The 16,756-nt window shown below is 38.0% G+C and overlaps 1 protein-coding gene across 2 annotated transcripts in view; it reads left to right on the plus strand.

Annotated features, from left to right (window-relative positions):
- CDK19 (cyclin dependent kinase 19) overlaps positions 1-16,756 on the plus strand; it is a 122,454-nt gene that overhangs the window by 11,339 nt on the left and 94,359 nt on the right. For both annotated transcript variants that reach the window (XM_074537955.1, XM_074537954.1), the window contains exon 2: positions 7,656-7,731. In XM_074537955.1, the coding sequence (XP_074394056.1) occupies positions 7,656-7,731 (76 nt within the window). The remainder of the gene's footprint in view (positions 1-7,655; positions 7,732-16,756) is intronic.

The following is a 16,756-nucleotide window of genomic DNA, read 5'->3' on the forward strand; positions in this document are numbered from 1 at the left end:
GTTATTAACAGTTAGAAGGTATCTATGCTACAAAGATTTGCTTTTAAATTTCTGAATTAGAAACTACTGGAAGAGAAGAGCATATGGTTAAGCTATGTGTAATGGTGCTAGTGGATTACTTTTTCTCCTCGCATTGATACTGAGAGACCTCTACTCCTCACTCCAAGTCTAGTGAAATCATAGCTGGGAAAAGGCATTTTTTAATGACAGAAAACCTTATCAGTGCTCAGATTAACTTTTTGTCCTTTTAATCAGCTGTCTCCTCATGCATGAAGAACGCATCATTTATGTTTGGTGAAGTTTGTGGGGGATTTATAGGTATTCAGCATCTTTTGTGAGGCTCTGTGGAAGCAAGGGCATTGCATTTAATGACAAGCAGCTTAGCATCACTTTAAGAACTTTGTTTTTAACATGCACATTTCCCCCTGAGTTCATAGACTGGTTTACAGAAGAGTAAAGAAGGGGAAGGATAGCCATATTACTAGTATGATTTAGAGATATGTTTGGGGCTGTTCTACAGATTATAAAAAATTATGAAATCCATTTCAATTTCTCAGGGGATGCTGTGATAGCACAGAGTGTCTATTAATAATATGATGCAGTTGGTACTTTTATTTTGAGCTCTTTTAGTCTGACTGGAACATGGCAGATTTTTCAGCAGGTGAAGCTGCATGTAATGGTTCTTCTGCCTATTTCTCATAGTGTATGTGATGAAAGTCAGGTATCTTTTCAAAAAGCCTAATTGTAGTAATCAGTTGCTCTGTATTTGAATGTCACTGCCAATTTATAGTAGACTTAAGCTTAGAATGCTAATTTCAAAAAAAAAATCTATTTTCTTGAAAGGTTTTTCTTTAACCAACCAAGAAAAAAAGGTAATTATTAAAAAAATTAATAGATTGCATTGTAATTCCCGAGTTAGCCGTGTTTTGGCATGCATTTATGCCTGATATTGGCAAGTCAGTGACATTGGCAATTATTGAAAAATGGAGTAGTAAACCATGCAGCATTCAGGAATTTGGTATTGCATTTTGAGAAGAGTAACATGTAAAATGACACACAGCCTTCTGCCTTCTGGATGTGTTTTTAGGTTGTTCTAAAGGGTTTCATGGGTAGACTTTAGGTCTGGGAGGTAGCAGAAGATAAAGAAAAGTGCTGCTGCCTTGTGTTATTCTGTGTATATACTGAGCTATCTGGTGTCATCTGATGTTTGGAATGAGACCTAGAGGAGTTCAGTAGGTACCATCAGACAGTGACGCCAGTGAAGCTGAGAAGCATTTAAGCACCTTTTTGAAAATGGAGATTGTAAGTACTTGAGACAAAAAAAAAAAAAAACAAACCAAACCAAAAACCAAAATGCAGTATTTGCTGTAGCATACTGTCTCCATTCCAAAAATTTCCTTTTCTTTACCTGGATCAGCCTTGGACATTCTATTTTCACTCTAGATCTTTTTAATATTGTGTAGTAGAGACTGTCCTGTTTGATACAAGTTTGTTGCATTGTTCCCACTCCTCAAGTTTACTTGTAGATGTTTCAGATAAGATAGAAGCTCAGCTTTTAAAGATTGAATGCTTATTGCCTGATGGGGAGGTTGGTTTACCACTCTGCTGTTGTCCACAAGAATTGGTTTTTGTAACCCAGTGGGCAACAAGCCAACAAATACACACTTGAGAAAGACATTGATTTTTTTTTTCCCCACAGTTCTACAAGTCTGGGTGCCCAGTGGAATTCCACAAATCAAGCACAATAGCTATCAAAAACTTTTTGCTGTTTATACATGTCAGCAAACAAAGGAATTAGTGTTCACTGGCTACATGATACATAATCCTTGTATTAATTAGTGTTCTATCTTCTATTGGTTAATGATTCTCTCTTCTCATGCTAATCAGTCCCACGGTGTTTCTCTTCTCTTGGGCTGAAGGGTTTTTGGGTCAGGGATCTGTGAGTGGTGGTTGGGATCTCCCCCTGCAGAATTCCCTTTTACTCAGTCATAGCTGGCTCAGCACAGTTGCTGGGTAAGGTTTATTTGTTTCTTCCTTATCTTGGGAAGAAGTTGTGCCCAATGTCCTTGTGGCCCATAAATTCTACATTCTTTGTGTCTGCTGTGAATGGTACATCCTTCTCCCCAGCTTTAACCTCCCTCTGGGTGTGAGATCACTGAAACCTGCCAGGCCCTAAAGCTTAGCAAGACAATTCTACCAGCCAGGAATTTGTCTTTCTAACACCTGCACATCACTTAGAGCCCATGGGCTGCTGTCTGTTTCACAGACTAAATCTCCCATCTTGCTGATTAGGCTTGAAAGTATACAAAAAGCAAACATTAAAGAGCATCCTGTCTTAAGAAAATTTTACATATTCCGTATTTTGCAACATTGCCACAGAGAGGAAAGCCCAGGCCCAGGTGACATACATGTCTGCTCTTTCTGTACGAGAAGTCCTTTTCTGTTTGCAACACCAGGAAAGTTCCCATCAAACCTCTGGGGGATGCATCAGCACAGAGGCCAGCTATGCAGTCCACAGACATTACTGAAACTCTTCACAGCAGCAGGATGAGGTACACACCTGCTGGTTTCATCCATTCTTTTCATGGCCAAAAGCAGCCAGTTGTAGTTCAGGTTGAAATGAACTTGTATGGGTTGGAGGAGCAGCCTTGTAGCTGCTGTGAAGTTTTAGCTGCTGCCTGTGAAGGTGAAGAAAGACAAACCTTTTAAAGGCCTTTTCAAATTTCTGCTTACCATCCTTACTGTTTCACATTTTGAGTTTCTTATATAGGTCGCAAAATGAACTAATGAAGTACATTGAAATACAGTGTATACTGCTGGCTAGAAATAAATTAAGATCAGTCTGTAGATTCACAGCTTCTGTCATTTGTGACTGGTTGTCACATGGATGAAAATGAGCTGGCTGAGCTGCTGACTGGATAAGGTTTGATAGGTTTGGAGGATAGTAGTAAAAGAACATTTTCCTGTGTGTGGTATAGAAAATGCACCCTAGAGACACCATGTGTAGATTTTTTGATCTAGTAATTCTTTTGGCTTAGTGACTGCTTCCATATCCATAAAAACACTAAAACACAAGAACTCTCTACTTTTTGGAAAGGATTATGTCCATTTTTCCAGTCAGTCATAGCCTTCTTTTCTGATACTGTTACCTTTGTAAGGGGCTAGGGCCATGTGCTAAGTACAGAATTAAATCCATGAGAAGCTTGCCTAGGGTAACCAGTGCTGAGCATGATCTATTTAGTGGCTTGGCTGCTGTGTTCCAGATGACGTTTTCAGCTAGCTTCTAGTTGCACTTCAGTGTCATAGTTTGCCTTTTCTCAGGGGGAAAAAGGTTTGCAACGCTTTGTGATCTCCTGCTGAGTGATTAACTTACTGCTGTCTGGCAGCAATTAAACAAAGTGACCAGAATGTAACCAGATACCCCTATGGACATTGTGTTCCAGGCTGTACTGTGAAGGACACTGAGCTCCATAGTGTTCCCAGGCTTTGTCCTACAAAGTGTCAAATACTTAAATTCCATTAGTGTTGTTACAGGGGTGAATTGTTGTTCTTTTCTATTACCTTTTTTTCTAGCTAAGTCTTGAAATGGTTTGATGGTACACTTTTTTTTTTTTTTTCCTTAAGAAAATGTGCACTTTAATTATTATTTATTTATGGTATTGTGCACTTAATTTAAGGCAGCTATTATTAGTACATACAGTAAGGATAATATCTGTATTAACTGATGTGATCACAGTTCTTGCTTCAGAGTGATTGCAGTCTTTCAAGCCAGTTCCTTGATGTGGATAATTAATTCTGAAGTTGGGATGTGTGTTATATTATCTGTGAATTCAAGAGAGACCCTCATTGAAAGCCTTCAAATTTGAATAATTGGGATAAAATAATTGTTTGAACCATGCACTATTTTCAAATCCTCCTGGTTTTTTATGGTCTTGGGCAAGTTGTTTCTAGTTTTCCATTCACTTGTTTGTAAAGTAGTTTCTTATATGATGGGAGGTCTCTGAAGTTGCAATAGTTAAGAGAGTTTAGCTCCTTTGAAATCTTGTAATTATTCTAAATCTTCTGAGCTACATTTTTTATAAAGTGAATTTGGTACTTTGTTCTTTCCAAAGCATTTGGAAAATGGAAACTGAAAATGTTACCCAGAAGAAGTAGTAATCGTATTTTTGTTTTCTGTATTAAGTACTACAGCTGGACATCAACCACCAAGTACAATTTTTTGGGGCAAGAGGACAGAGTGTTCCTTTACATAGTGCCAATTAAAATGTTGACAGTAACCTCAAGGATTGCAGAATGGGATATTTAATGTGAGGGAGAAAAACTTGAAGACCAGGTTTTTATAGAGGAGGAATGTTCTCAATACATGCTGGCATGCAAGTACTGATAACATGGGGACCTTGGTGTTTGAGTGCTGCCTATGGCAGTCTGAAATACCAGTTGGAAAGTTTTCAGGAGGGCAGTATCTCATATTGGCAGTGTCATTTTGGTAAAAATTAATCCCTCTTAGAACAGCATGAATTGTAATACTTCTGAAACCGGAGGCAATGCTGATTTTAATCTTTAACCCCTAGTTTTGGGTAAGGGAGCTTGAAGCATAGAGAAGCCTTGTAAGGTGTGTGATGTGGTGCTTATTTTATCAGGGAAATTGTTCTGCATCAATTTTGAAAAGCATTAATAAAAATGTTAACTCACACCTTCCTAAAGTATGATTTCCTTTTGAGTTCTGCTTTGCTCTGTTTTTTGCTCAGATTAGTGAACACATCACCACCATCAGCCTGGGGTGGCTGTTTGATACAACCTGCTTGATTAAACCTTAGTCTGTGCCACTTGCTTCCTGCCCTCAGACAAATTCCCTTACAGTTCCAGGTTAAGACCTTCAAGTTAGTTGACCTGTTCCTGGGACAGTGTTTCTGCAGACCAGATAAAAATGGTTGTGGGCAGAGCCCCTACTTTCTGCTTGGCTCCCCTGGCATGGGTGTCTTTTGCCTCATACCAGAGCTGTGTGGTTTGTGGTTGTTGTTTGGATTTGGTGTTAACCATGCTTGCTTCGCTCTAGTAAAAAATGTGCTGATGTAGGATCTGTCAGAAAAGGATTTATAAAAACTTTCCTGCTGTGTAATTCCATGCAATTTACTGAAATGTGTTTAGAGTTCAACAGAGTTTTTCTGAAATGAAATATAAGTACTTCCTCCTGTCTCAAGTGTTTTGTGAGAGCATTGGTCTTCAGGGAGTTGAACAGTGTACTCACGTATCACACACACCATTTGATATTATTTATTGAATTCTTATAAGTGGGGAAATAGCTAATAAAGTACCTATGTGTTCTTTTCTTTGGACACTTCACTGAATAACCAGAATTGTTTGTTTCATCAGGTTGCACTGGCTGACTTGCTTTTAAGTTTTGATTATACTTCCTTCTCTTTCAAATTATTTTGAATGGAAAGTATTATTAGCTAAAATACCACTTGGTGGACATCTTTGAAAAGTGCTTTAATTAGCTATTGTATTTCCATAATAAGAACAGCTAACTTTGGAAAAGTATTTGTATAGACTTACATCTCTGCCAAAGCAAGTAAATAGTATCTAAAGGAGGCTGTGTTTATAATTCCAAAGCTGTTGGTAAAAAAAAAAAAGAAAAAAAAATCATCAGGTCAAGAATACGATCTCTTTGGAGTTCTTTATCCTTGCCACCCATTTATTATAAATAAGCATTTCATTATTCCTATTTTTGCTCATTTTTTACAAAACCTAGTGTTTTAGCACTATCTGAGTTGCAGCTCAGTAAGACTGCCTCCTTTTCCCACATGCTGTAATACCTTAGGTTGTTGGATTGGTTAGGGTTTTTTTTTTAAAGCACCTTTCATAATTTCTCATTTGTGTGCTGAAGTCCTGCATGCAGTGTCTGCCGAGTGCTGACAGCCTCGCCGTGGCAGTGGCGCTGAGCAGTGCTGCTGAAGGCAGCGGGTGCCAAGTGTCACGCCTGGTCTCTGCAGTGACCTTCACTCTGTGACTGTCTGAGTAACTGCATGCAATGCTTTGCATGTAGAACTAGTTCAAGGACAGCCATATCACTGTGGTCCTGTGCCTGGTTCAGTAGATGTGCCAAAAGAAGGATGCGATGCAGTGCTGTAGTGACTACATTGCTTTGGCATTCCAGCTGATAGTTGTGCACAGGACTGTTTGTGCTGCATAGTTTAAACATGACCATAGTTCGAATGCCATGATCAATTTTGTATGTCCAGAGTTGGTTTTGGCTCTGCAGGCAATATCATTTTGTCTTCACAGTCTCTGTAAACAACCTGAGTTGATGGAGTTGATACTTTGCAGTGTATGGAAATGCTCTGCATAGATAGCAGGACCATGTATAAGAGAGGATGGGCATTTATTATTTACTGTTTAAAATTTGGACTAATTAATGAAAGCAGAAACAATTCCTGAGAGATAAGGTGTGATCTTATGACCTGTGGCATTACACATTTTCATGTGTAGTTGGAAAGCATCTGGAATTTTTCTTGTTAAAATTTTGTTTCAAAAAGTGTAGCTCAGTGTTAATTATAGACATGCATTGAGGGTTTAGCTGCTACTGAAAATTACTGAGAATAATGCTTGCCTGTGTTACTTACAATATGTGTAGACAGCTGTTTTCAAGTTGTCTTGTCTTGTCCCCACATTTTGCCACTCAGTCACTTCTTATCCCATGAATTTTGGAGGGAGAGGGTCTGGTGGAAGGTGGGAAACAGGCTGAAGCTGGCAGGGCACAGGCTTGGAGTTCAAAGCCAGGGAGACTGAATCAAGTGCAAGTTCAGAATCTTTCTGTGTGGCAAAACAAAATGGTTTGGGACTGGAAGAAGGGCTAACTGAGGTCTACCAGAAATGCCACAGGGGAATTTGGATAGTGCGTTGTTGAATTGTGACTGGTGAGACTGCAAAGGGGCATCCTGCAAAACCATATTGTAGGCTGCTTCTGTTATGTCATAAAAGCTTCAAGATTCTACCTCTTGTTCTTTTGGTGATCCCTCTAAATCACTTCAAGCTGTGATTATTTAAAAGGATAGTACAGTGTTTGGGCTGAGCTTTTTTTCATAATCTGGCTTTGTACATCAGAGCACAACATTTCACGTGTTTTTTAGAGATCTGTCAGTAGCTAGTGCTTATTATATAAATAGTTTAAAATAGTAGTATTTCAGAAATAAAAGTGGATTGAGAGTGGCTCATAAAATCAAGAAAAAAGCTTGCCATTCCCAGATATTTCTAGGAGAATTTTCCAGGTATGGGATACGACTGCGGTGCTTTCACAGTAGTAGACAGTATCTTGGAATTTCAGAGAAAGTGTCCTCTAAAATTCTGTGTTTGCACTTATCTACAGATATTATGTCTATTTTCAGAGAGAAATGGATATTAACCAAGTTTTTTTATAAAGAAGTTTTTGTTTGGGAACTGTAAGGTTTTTGTTAAAAGAAAACTTCCTTTTCATATCAAAATGTAATTTATGCATAAAAGCAGATTGGCTTTTCAGCTTCTTGATCCAGACCAAATTAGTGTTTCATCATTATACTGATATTGATTGGTGTAATGTAAGTCAGAGCTAAATATATTTTTCTTTTTCTTTTTCTTTCTCTTTTTTTTTTTTTTTTTTTTTTTTTTTGTGTGTACAGAAAAGACGAAAAGGAGTATGCACTGAAGCAAATTGAAGGTACAGGGATATCCATGTCGGCCTGTAGAGAGATTGCAGTAAGTGTACATAAATGAAAGTCATTTTACTGACATTATTACTCAACAGGTATTTTATTTTCCTAGAATTAAGTAATGTGGAGATTATCCAAATGTTCTCTTTAAAGTATGCAAGCATAGAAGTTTATTCAGATCTGAGTCTTTTAAAGAAGCTTTTAAAATAATAATTTTCTTTTAGTTCTTTTCAGGTAATAGTAATGCCTCTTTCTGATATAATTTTGTTTCATCTTCTTTTATGTGTCAAGAGGGAAATAAATACAAACTTCTAAATGAAGACTTTAAAAAGGAATGTTTTTAAAATGACTTGAAAGAAAAAGATTCTGAAGGATTACAACTACCATCTGAAGTCCACTTACTAATAATGTATTTTATTTTAGACTAATGGTGACTGGTTGTTCTTTGGTATCTGAGAGCATTTTGTTCTCCTCATTTTTAATTTGTTTTGCCAAGTACAAGGAAATTTCATAACAAAATGAAAAGTAGCTCTAATTATATTTTTTTACATGTGTCTTTTATTACATACCTATATTTCCTTCAAATTGGGTAAAAATTAAGTATTTGTAAATAAAGGTAGAATTTGATCTTTAAATGTTTTTTATGTCTGAAAATGTGCATTACTGACAAAATGCTGGATACTGAGTAGAATTTTGTATTGCAAGTATTTCTTGCATTGCAAAAGGAGTGCACTTGCTTGATTAAATATTTACCTTGTCTTACTGCTGTCACTATGCAGTCAGCTGTTGAATGTATCTTAGGATTGTGCCTAAAGCTTTTTATAATCTGGTAGTGTTGCAGTGAAATACAGCATTCAGATGTGCAATGCAATGAGAGGCATTAGAAGCTCATGGTGTCCATGAACTGAACAAACCACTGGGTTGTGTTTGGTGTAGTGTCCATGGTGATTGTGTATGAAGAGACTTAACAGATGAAACTGCTGTCCTTTTCAAGTGCTTATCACTATAAGGTCAAGGTCACTCATGGATTTGAGAGGTAGCTGCATTGCTGTCAGTCATTTTACACAGGATTTACCCAGTGACCTTTTTTTGCTAATATTTCTGCCTTTGGAGGAAATAGGAAATCCTTTTAACATCAGTACTAGGTTATATTCTTGGTACTACAAAGTCATTTTGGACAATATTAAGGGGTTTTTGTTTCTTGGATTCTTGTTCCTTGTTTTAAATTCTACTGCTGTGGAGATATGTGGATTAGTCTGAAGGAGACTTTTTTGTGGGCATGATAGCACTGTGACATGGAGCTGGTTCTGTCTACCTGGACAAAACAATGTAAGGAAGGAGAGAGTGTCAAATTATGTTTTAACTCCCATGATACATCACTTAAAAAAAATTAATAAAGCTTTATACAAAGGTCAGTACAGCTTATGAATTTTGGCATTTACTGTGTAAGTTACTTGGCTGCTTTCAGTTGCTCTTCTGGTAATTCTTCCATGAGTTAGATTTAATGTTTCTTTGTCAAGCCTTATTGTAAAACTCTGTAACCTGAGTTAATGCAGCACATCAGCATTTGCCTCAGTGAAATTTCAGGGCAAATATTGGAATTGTGAAATAGTTGAAAAAAATTACTAAGTTTTTGTCACATGGCCAAAATCAAGTGCATTTTCCATAAAAAGAAACAGACTTTAAATAATGCATCAATAGCTTATCTTGTATTTAAAGGCTTAGATAGGTGATAAGGAGGGTAATGTTTACTGATTAAATAAAGATTATCAGCCTGGACAGAGGCCATTTAAAAAATGTCATGAGTAGTTCTTTTGGCACTTAACCCTTCCCCTTTGCTCCAGCAGCAAAACAAACCCAAATCACGCTTTGGAAGATGAGAAAATGACACCAGTGATGAGAAAGAGACACCAGTGTACCTGGTTCTGTGTGTGTATGTTCAGAATATTTTAATAGTTCTGTAAACTTTAGACACTTGACATTGTACTCAAGAAATATATTGCTGAACTGAAAGACATTCAGTCTTACAGTCCAAGACCATTTTGTGTTTCTTATTGCATAGATACCTATAATAGGATCTGCTGGCTAGCTTTCCCTAAAGGAAAAGGCAGATGACTTCTCTTCTGACATTACAAATCAAGTTGATCTGTCTTTGCTTAGGACTTCAAAACCCATAAAGTTTCTCTGACTGGTATTCAATTGTAGGAGCTTTTTCTGAAAGAAAGTTTATATCAGTAGAAACATCATATAGGCAGTGGTTCCTGTGGCAAGTGATTGTTGCTTTATTTCAGCTCTAGGGTGATCCCTGCTTAAAGAATCCTTATTTCAGCCAATTCTGCTGTATTGAGTACCAGAATATTAGAAAGGACTCTTTATACCTCAAAGAATTCAGTTCTGTGAGTGTGTAAAAACTGAATTAGTTCCCTGTAACTCAAGTGTGGTCTGAAGACAACTAAAATGCTAACTATTTCTGTGTTCTTGTTATGAGGCAGATTATTGCTTGGCTTAAGCAACAGCATTTTCTGAAGAGCAGAGCTGTAAAATGTGAATGGGAGTTATGAAATAAAGTGTTTCTATTTTTAGATGATTATTTAGTTAATGAATGTGACATTTCTTTCAGCTCCAGGCTTGCATTAGCTTATTTTGGAACCTGAGGTGGGTTGAAAGGAAAACTTTAATTCTGCTGCTTTTGTGTTTTACATTTTTCCTTGCCTTATCTAAGTAGGTTCTTTAAAACAAGAAATGGAGACACAAGAAACAGACCAGAGGAATATTATTTGTTAAGGCTGTGTTTTCCTGTTGAATGTCTTGGCTGTCATCTGTTAAGAACCACAAGCTAAGACTTTTAAAATCTGAAAACAGGTAGTGGTAATGGAATTTGGTGTTTCTGTATCAAAAAGCACGAGGGTAATACAGCTTTATCTCAGACTTCTTGTCCCATAGGCTTCACTTCCTGTGAGAATACATTCAAGTTAATTCACGGACTTTGTTTTTCACAGTAAAGAGACTATAAACTTTTAATTGTGGATTTTAAGAAAACTTAATTCAGAAAAAAAGAATACTAATATGCCTTTTCTTAGTCACTCACCAATAATGTAAATTGTAAATATATAGATATGTATCCTGTCCCTGAGCATGGAAGAACTTCAGTGTAATTGTTATTGGCTTATTTAGCTGATATGATGGGGTTGAAGATGGATTCACTAAGTGAATGGAGCATGTCAAAAAGCAGGACCATGACCCTGGAATTTAGGAGAGCAGACTTGAGCCTCTTCAGGTATCTGCTTGGAAGTATTCTGTGAGACAGAGCCCTGGAGAGAAGAGGGGTTCAGACAAACTTGTTGATATTCAAGGATCAGCCCGTCCAAACTTCACAAAGTTCCACCCCAGCAAGGGGGAAAGCAAACAAGGGCAACAGGAGGTCTGTGTGGATGAGGAAGGAGCTCCTTATTGAACCTGGACATGAAATGGAATTATATGTGAATTGGAAGCAAGGATAGGCAGAACAAGAGAAGTATAGAGTTGCTGTTTGATCTTGCAAGAATAGGGCTTAGAAAAGCCAAGGCTGACATGGAGTTGGATCTTGCAAGGGACAAGAAGGACAGCAAGAAAGCATTCTACAAGTACATGAATGTCAAAAAGAAGACCAAAGAAAATATGAGCCTGCAGCTGTATGGGAATAAATGGCATGAGAAAGGCCAAGGTACTCAATATGTTCTTTGTCTTAGTGTTTAACAGTCAGTCCAGCCTTCAGAAGTCTCATGCTCTTGAGACCAGAGAGGAAGCTGAGGAAGGAAGCCTTACCTTGCTGGAGGAGGTTCTGGTTAGGGAGCACTTAAATTGGACATTCCCAAGTCTGTGGTACCTGGTGGGTTGCACCCACAAGTGCTGAGTGCTGCTTGGATTTTGTTATGAGTCTACTCTCAGTTATCTTAGAATTATAATGGTGAATTATCTTTATCTCTTATTATGGAATAATTATTATGAATTATCTCTTCTTAGAACAAGTATCACTCCTGTTTCCAAGGAAGATCAGGGGAGCTTCAAGTTTGTCAGCTCGACTTTAGTCTCTGGGAGGATGATGAAACAAATCCTCATGGAACCATTTCCAAACACATGCAGGACAAGATGGTGATTGGAAGTAGTCAGCATGGATTTTCAAAAGGATAATAATCCTTAACCAAACTATTTGTCCTGTATAATAAGATGTCTGGCTTGGTGAAGGGGGTGAATGCTGTAAATTCTGTTTATCTTGATTTTAGTAAGGTTTTTAATGGTGTCTTCCATAATATTCTCACAGAACAGCTAACACAGTCTACAGACAAAAATGACTTTACGGAAGATTTCACATGAACCAGAGACTTGAGTCAAGACTTAGATGTTCTTTGTTCAACTTCTGGTCCTTTCTAGCTTTTTTTTGCACCCTCACCAGTAAGAATTTCCCTTCTTCCGAGGATAAATTATGAACTCTAGCCTTCTTCTCTGTAAATAGTGACCTTAATTCTGAACTTAATTCAATTTTTCTATATCAGTGTGGTTTTATAGCTCATTCTTTTTTTCCTTTAGGGGAAAAAGAGACTAGGCTGTTGCAGATTATTTAAATGGGAGAAGCAGAGCCGCAAACCAGCATTGCTAGCCTAGTGTTTTTTGAGTGCCCTAAATTGGTGCTGCTTTGCCCTATGGGAATGTTGGGTCTGGGTCCTCTAACCATTTTAGTTGCCACATCCTGTGCCTGTGTGTGCTGGTTTTTAGGGGAGGCTACTCCTTCTGGGAGGCCTTGATATGGTGCCAGTATGCTGTGGCACACTAGTGGGAGCATCAGTTGGCCTTTGTTGTTCAAACTTGCATTTATGGGTTCACGCTAAAATAAATTCAGACTGTAATGTTAAATGAGTTACTGAAAGCTCAGTTGAACAATTTAGCATGCACAAATCATTCTCAGTCCTTTTTCCTACTTATGCAGTATATGTTCCAAAGTAGTACAGCATACAAATATTTTGGTTCCTGAGGGTGGGCAAAGTTTTAGAGGTCTTACAGGGTTCTTCTTTGTAATCTTTTTGTGTTTGTCAGCTCTCTTGAAGGTGACACTTTATCACTATATTTACATTCTTTTCTGCCTCCCTGCTGTCCATTGCCTTCCTTTCTGTGTGGGCAGTTGTTCTGGGGTTGTGTCCCCTTCTTCTTGGGTTTGGCTATGCTATGATGTTGTGGCTATGCTGTGATGTTGTGATGTACAGCTGAGCCAAGGAAATCAGCCAGACTTACCATCTCCATGTAGAAGCACTTTGTGCCTTTGCCACACGTTTCCTCTGCTGCCATTGGCAGCGTGGCACAGGACTCAAGGGGACACGTTGTGCTTTGCTGGTAGAGCTGGTAAAACTTACTTGCTTTTACCTCTGTCAGATGCTGCACATCATTTACAAGCCTCTCTCACCTCCCTCGTTGGAAACTGCTTTGTCAAATGAACTCAACATGAAGTTACTTAATTTGAGACTGCAGACCAGGCTGGCCTTAAACCTCTTTGACCTGTCTCTGCATCTCTTAGTAACATGGAAAAAGTCAGCTGTACAGGAATAATGGTAACTTTTCAGCATTTATAAAACACTTAGAAGATTTGTAATGCCATTGGCTCTCTTCAGGTGAAGTTGCATAAAATTTCATAATAGGTACAAATTCTGTGCTTCAGCTATGTTGACCTTTTCTTTGTCCATGACTATCACAGTGGCTTACAGTTTTTGCTGCTGTGTAGTCTTATGTAGACTTTGGTCCCTGGCTTTGTTGGAGGCAAGGTTGAGTAAAAAAAAAAGGCTTTTAAAAAGTCTGCATACCTGAGTACATTTGCTGTAGGAGATGCCTTTTGAATGTCAGGATTTCTTTTCCCATGCCAAGACAGAATAAATGAGTAGAACATTTGGCAATGTAAAATCTCCCCATAAATTCTCTACTACCTAATTAGAAAAGATTGTTTATGGAAACTTTGAAACTCCACTCCCTCTTTCAATAGCTGGAGGTAGTGAAATAACTGAAAAAACTTTTTTTTTAAGGGATTTTTATTAGAGAGCTAAGGCATGTGTTGGCTAGAAGTGTCTATGCATTGTGAATCAGCTGGAAAAAGGTTTTTTGGTTCAGCTACGTGACAACTCGTGTTTTGCATGCCATAGGAAGAATAAGAGCTCTCTGTATTAAATGATCTAATCTTGTATAATCTGTGTAATTTAAATGCTTTTTGTGTAAGGGAGTACTTAAATTCCTGCTTCAGTTATTCTTCAAAAGGTTTCTGTGGATATTTTTTGTCTTCTTTATTGCTTCTGAAGGAACAATTAACTTCATTAAATAAAAAAGAAGCACACAAGTAGTAAATATGTGGAATAAAGCTATTTTTGTTTAATCAATTAAGTTGATGTTTCTATCAGACCATAAATACCCTGTAGTGTTTATGAAAATAAAGTTTCACAGCTTGTAGTACAATTTTATATCAAGAAATTGGACAAAAGTAGAGCATCATCTGAAGCTATTGTTCAGATGCTCCATTGTCTTAACTATAGCTATGTCCTTCAGCAATTTAATAACAAAGAGTATGCAGAGGAGAAAGGAAAAGGAAGATGCTGCTTTTTGATTTCTAAATGCAAAATTTGCAACTTATTTTCATGCATAAGTTCCTTTTCTTTTCTTGAAGTTGCGTTTCTGCTCAAAGCAGGAGAGCAATATCAGTACATCTATGGCAAGTACATTAAAAAGAAGAAAAAGTAAGCTTTTACCCCATTCTAACATGGTATGAGCTGAGGAAACATCTTTATGAGTTTGAAACTTGACATCAGTTAGGATATAATCCACATTCCCTGTGCAGCTGACTAGGGAGAATGACTTCAGTGCTGTTTAGGCTCAGTTATTTTCACTTTGTATTTGCTGTTTTGTTCAGATTCTGAATATTCTCAGAACACACAAATGGTGCCTTCAGAGGAAATGAACAAAAACCCAAAACCAAACTGCTTCAGATTAAGCTTTAGGCAGCAACGCACTGAAAGCAAATAGCTGCTTTATCACTCAGATAAAGAAAACCAGAGTTGCCAATAATGCAAAGAAGAGATTTCTAAATACTTACTTGCCAAACTTGGATGCGCCCTGCAAGACTCTGTGTATGTGTTCACAAGTGAACATATATGCTTACACAACATATATACTTACACATTTTAAAGCTTCAGCTGGAATGTTTTGTAAATCATGTTCTTTTCTGAATTTGCCATAAACTTTGTTTCCTGTTTCTCATTCTTTCTTTCACATTCCATTCCTTATGCTCCTCCATTTGTGCTTTCCCAGTAAAGTAAAATTAGTTTGTACCTGTTTTCAGTTTATTCTGTGTGGAGTTGTAAAATTGTTTGAATTAATATATTGAATTTGCATAACTAGAATGTCTCTAATTTAACATTACATGTAGCTACTTTTATGCCTCAGGCTGAGAGGTGATGGCATGGGTTATCAGATGATGGATTACATTTAACTTGGAACTCCTATTATTGAATCGTCCACTTCATTTAGAAACAAGCTCACATTTTCCTATTCAGCCTTTCATAAGCAGTGTAATAGCAGAAGCTCTTGTTGCACTTGGTGTCCCTTGTAACTATCGAATCAAGGTGAGCTTCAGCTCTCCTGACACCATTCCTACGTGCCTGCGCAAGGTCTGTAAACTCCTCCCATGTAGCCTGTCCCTGTGTGCACCTCTCTGTACACTGGCATTTGAGCTCTGACAGTCTGGTAAGCCAGACAGGTCTACTTGTATTTCTTAACAGACCTGCCAGTTTGCCTGAGCAATTTTGCTCTTCAGAACTGCTTCCTGTGGCTACCTACCAGTTTCTTCAGTAAGCTGTAGTGTGCTGTTCTGAAGCTGCAGGTCTGTGCTCTGCCTTCTTCACTCAGGGTCTTAGAATCATAAGCTAATGGAATGGCTTGGGTTGGAGGGGATCCTAAAGATCATCTAGTTCCATCCTTCCTGCCTTGGGCCAGAGATCAGCCACCACTAGATCAGTTTGTTCAGGGCCCCATCCAACCTGACCATGAACACTGGGAGAGACGGGGCATCCACAGCTTCTCTGGGCATCCTGTTCTAGTTCCTCACCACACTCTTAGTAAAGAATTTCTTCCTAACTTCTAAAAAAAATCTTTCCTCTCTTTTTAAATTTAAAATTTTTCTCCCTTGTCCTATCACTGTCTGCCCATGTAAAAAGTCCCTCTCCTTTTTATAAGCCCCCTTGTACAAAGTACTAGAAAGATGTAGAGCTCCCTGCAGCCTTCTCTTCTCTGTGCTGAATAACCTCAGGTGTAGTTGATGGTTGCAACAGCCAAAGCTACCTTGTCAAATCTCCAGCCAGTTCTTCCTTGTTGGAGAACAACTGTGTGCTACCTTTATTGGCCCTTCCAATATGTATATCAAGAAGCTGTTCCTGATAGCTTTCCAAAATAACCTGAGTTAATTCCAGTGGATGTCAAGGAGGTAGATGTCTTCTCATAAGAATCATGGCTTGTGGATCAGAGACTTCTCTGAATTTAGAGGAGACTTCACCCTTTTCCCCATCTTATCAGATGGTTCTGTAATGTACTCCCAACACAATGTCCTCCTTGCTGGTCTCTCTGGTGTCCCAGATCCATAAACTGCCTGAGACTTGTTGCTTCCCATGGAGTCTGTGAGGCAGAAATGAAATACTATTGGTAGTGATTAAACTGGATAAATTTAATACAGAACACAGATGGCTGGATTGCAAATGGATCATCACTAGAATAAAAAATTCTAGGAATTTGATCAAATGTTCCTTCTTTTCCCCAGTAAATTACCTGGTATTGTCTTCAGCCCTGTGTGTGCCTAAGTGAATAGTGTTTTTAGTCTGCAGTCATATTTTACTCTGCAAGTTTTTGTGTGCAAATTGTAGTCAGCTTTATTATTGAAGGCAAAATGTCACCTTCTACTAAAACTTTATCAACTTAATTGAATTCCATTATGTGAACCTCTATGTCTTATTTCTGTGGTAAACTGAACAGTAGCTCTTTTTAAATACAGCTTCTACTGTATCCTACTGAGA

The sequence above is a fragment of the Zonotrichia albicollis genome, chromosome 3 (genome assembly GCF_047830755.1).
Source record: "Zonotrichia albicollis isolate bZonAlb1 chromosome 3, bZonAlb1.hap1, whole genome shotgun sequence".
Lineage (NCBI taxonomy): Eukaryota > Metazoa > Chordata > Aves > Passeriformes > Passerellidae > Zonotrichia > Zonotrichia albicollis.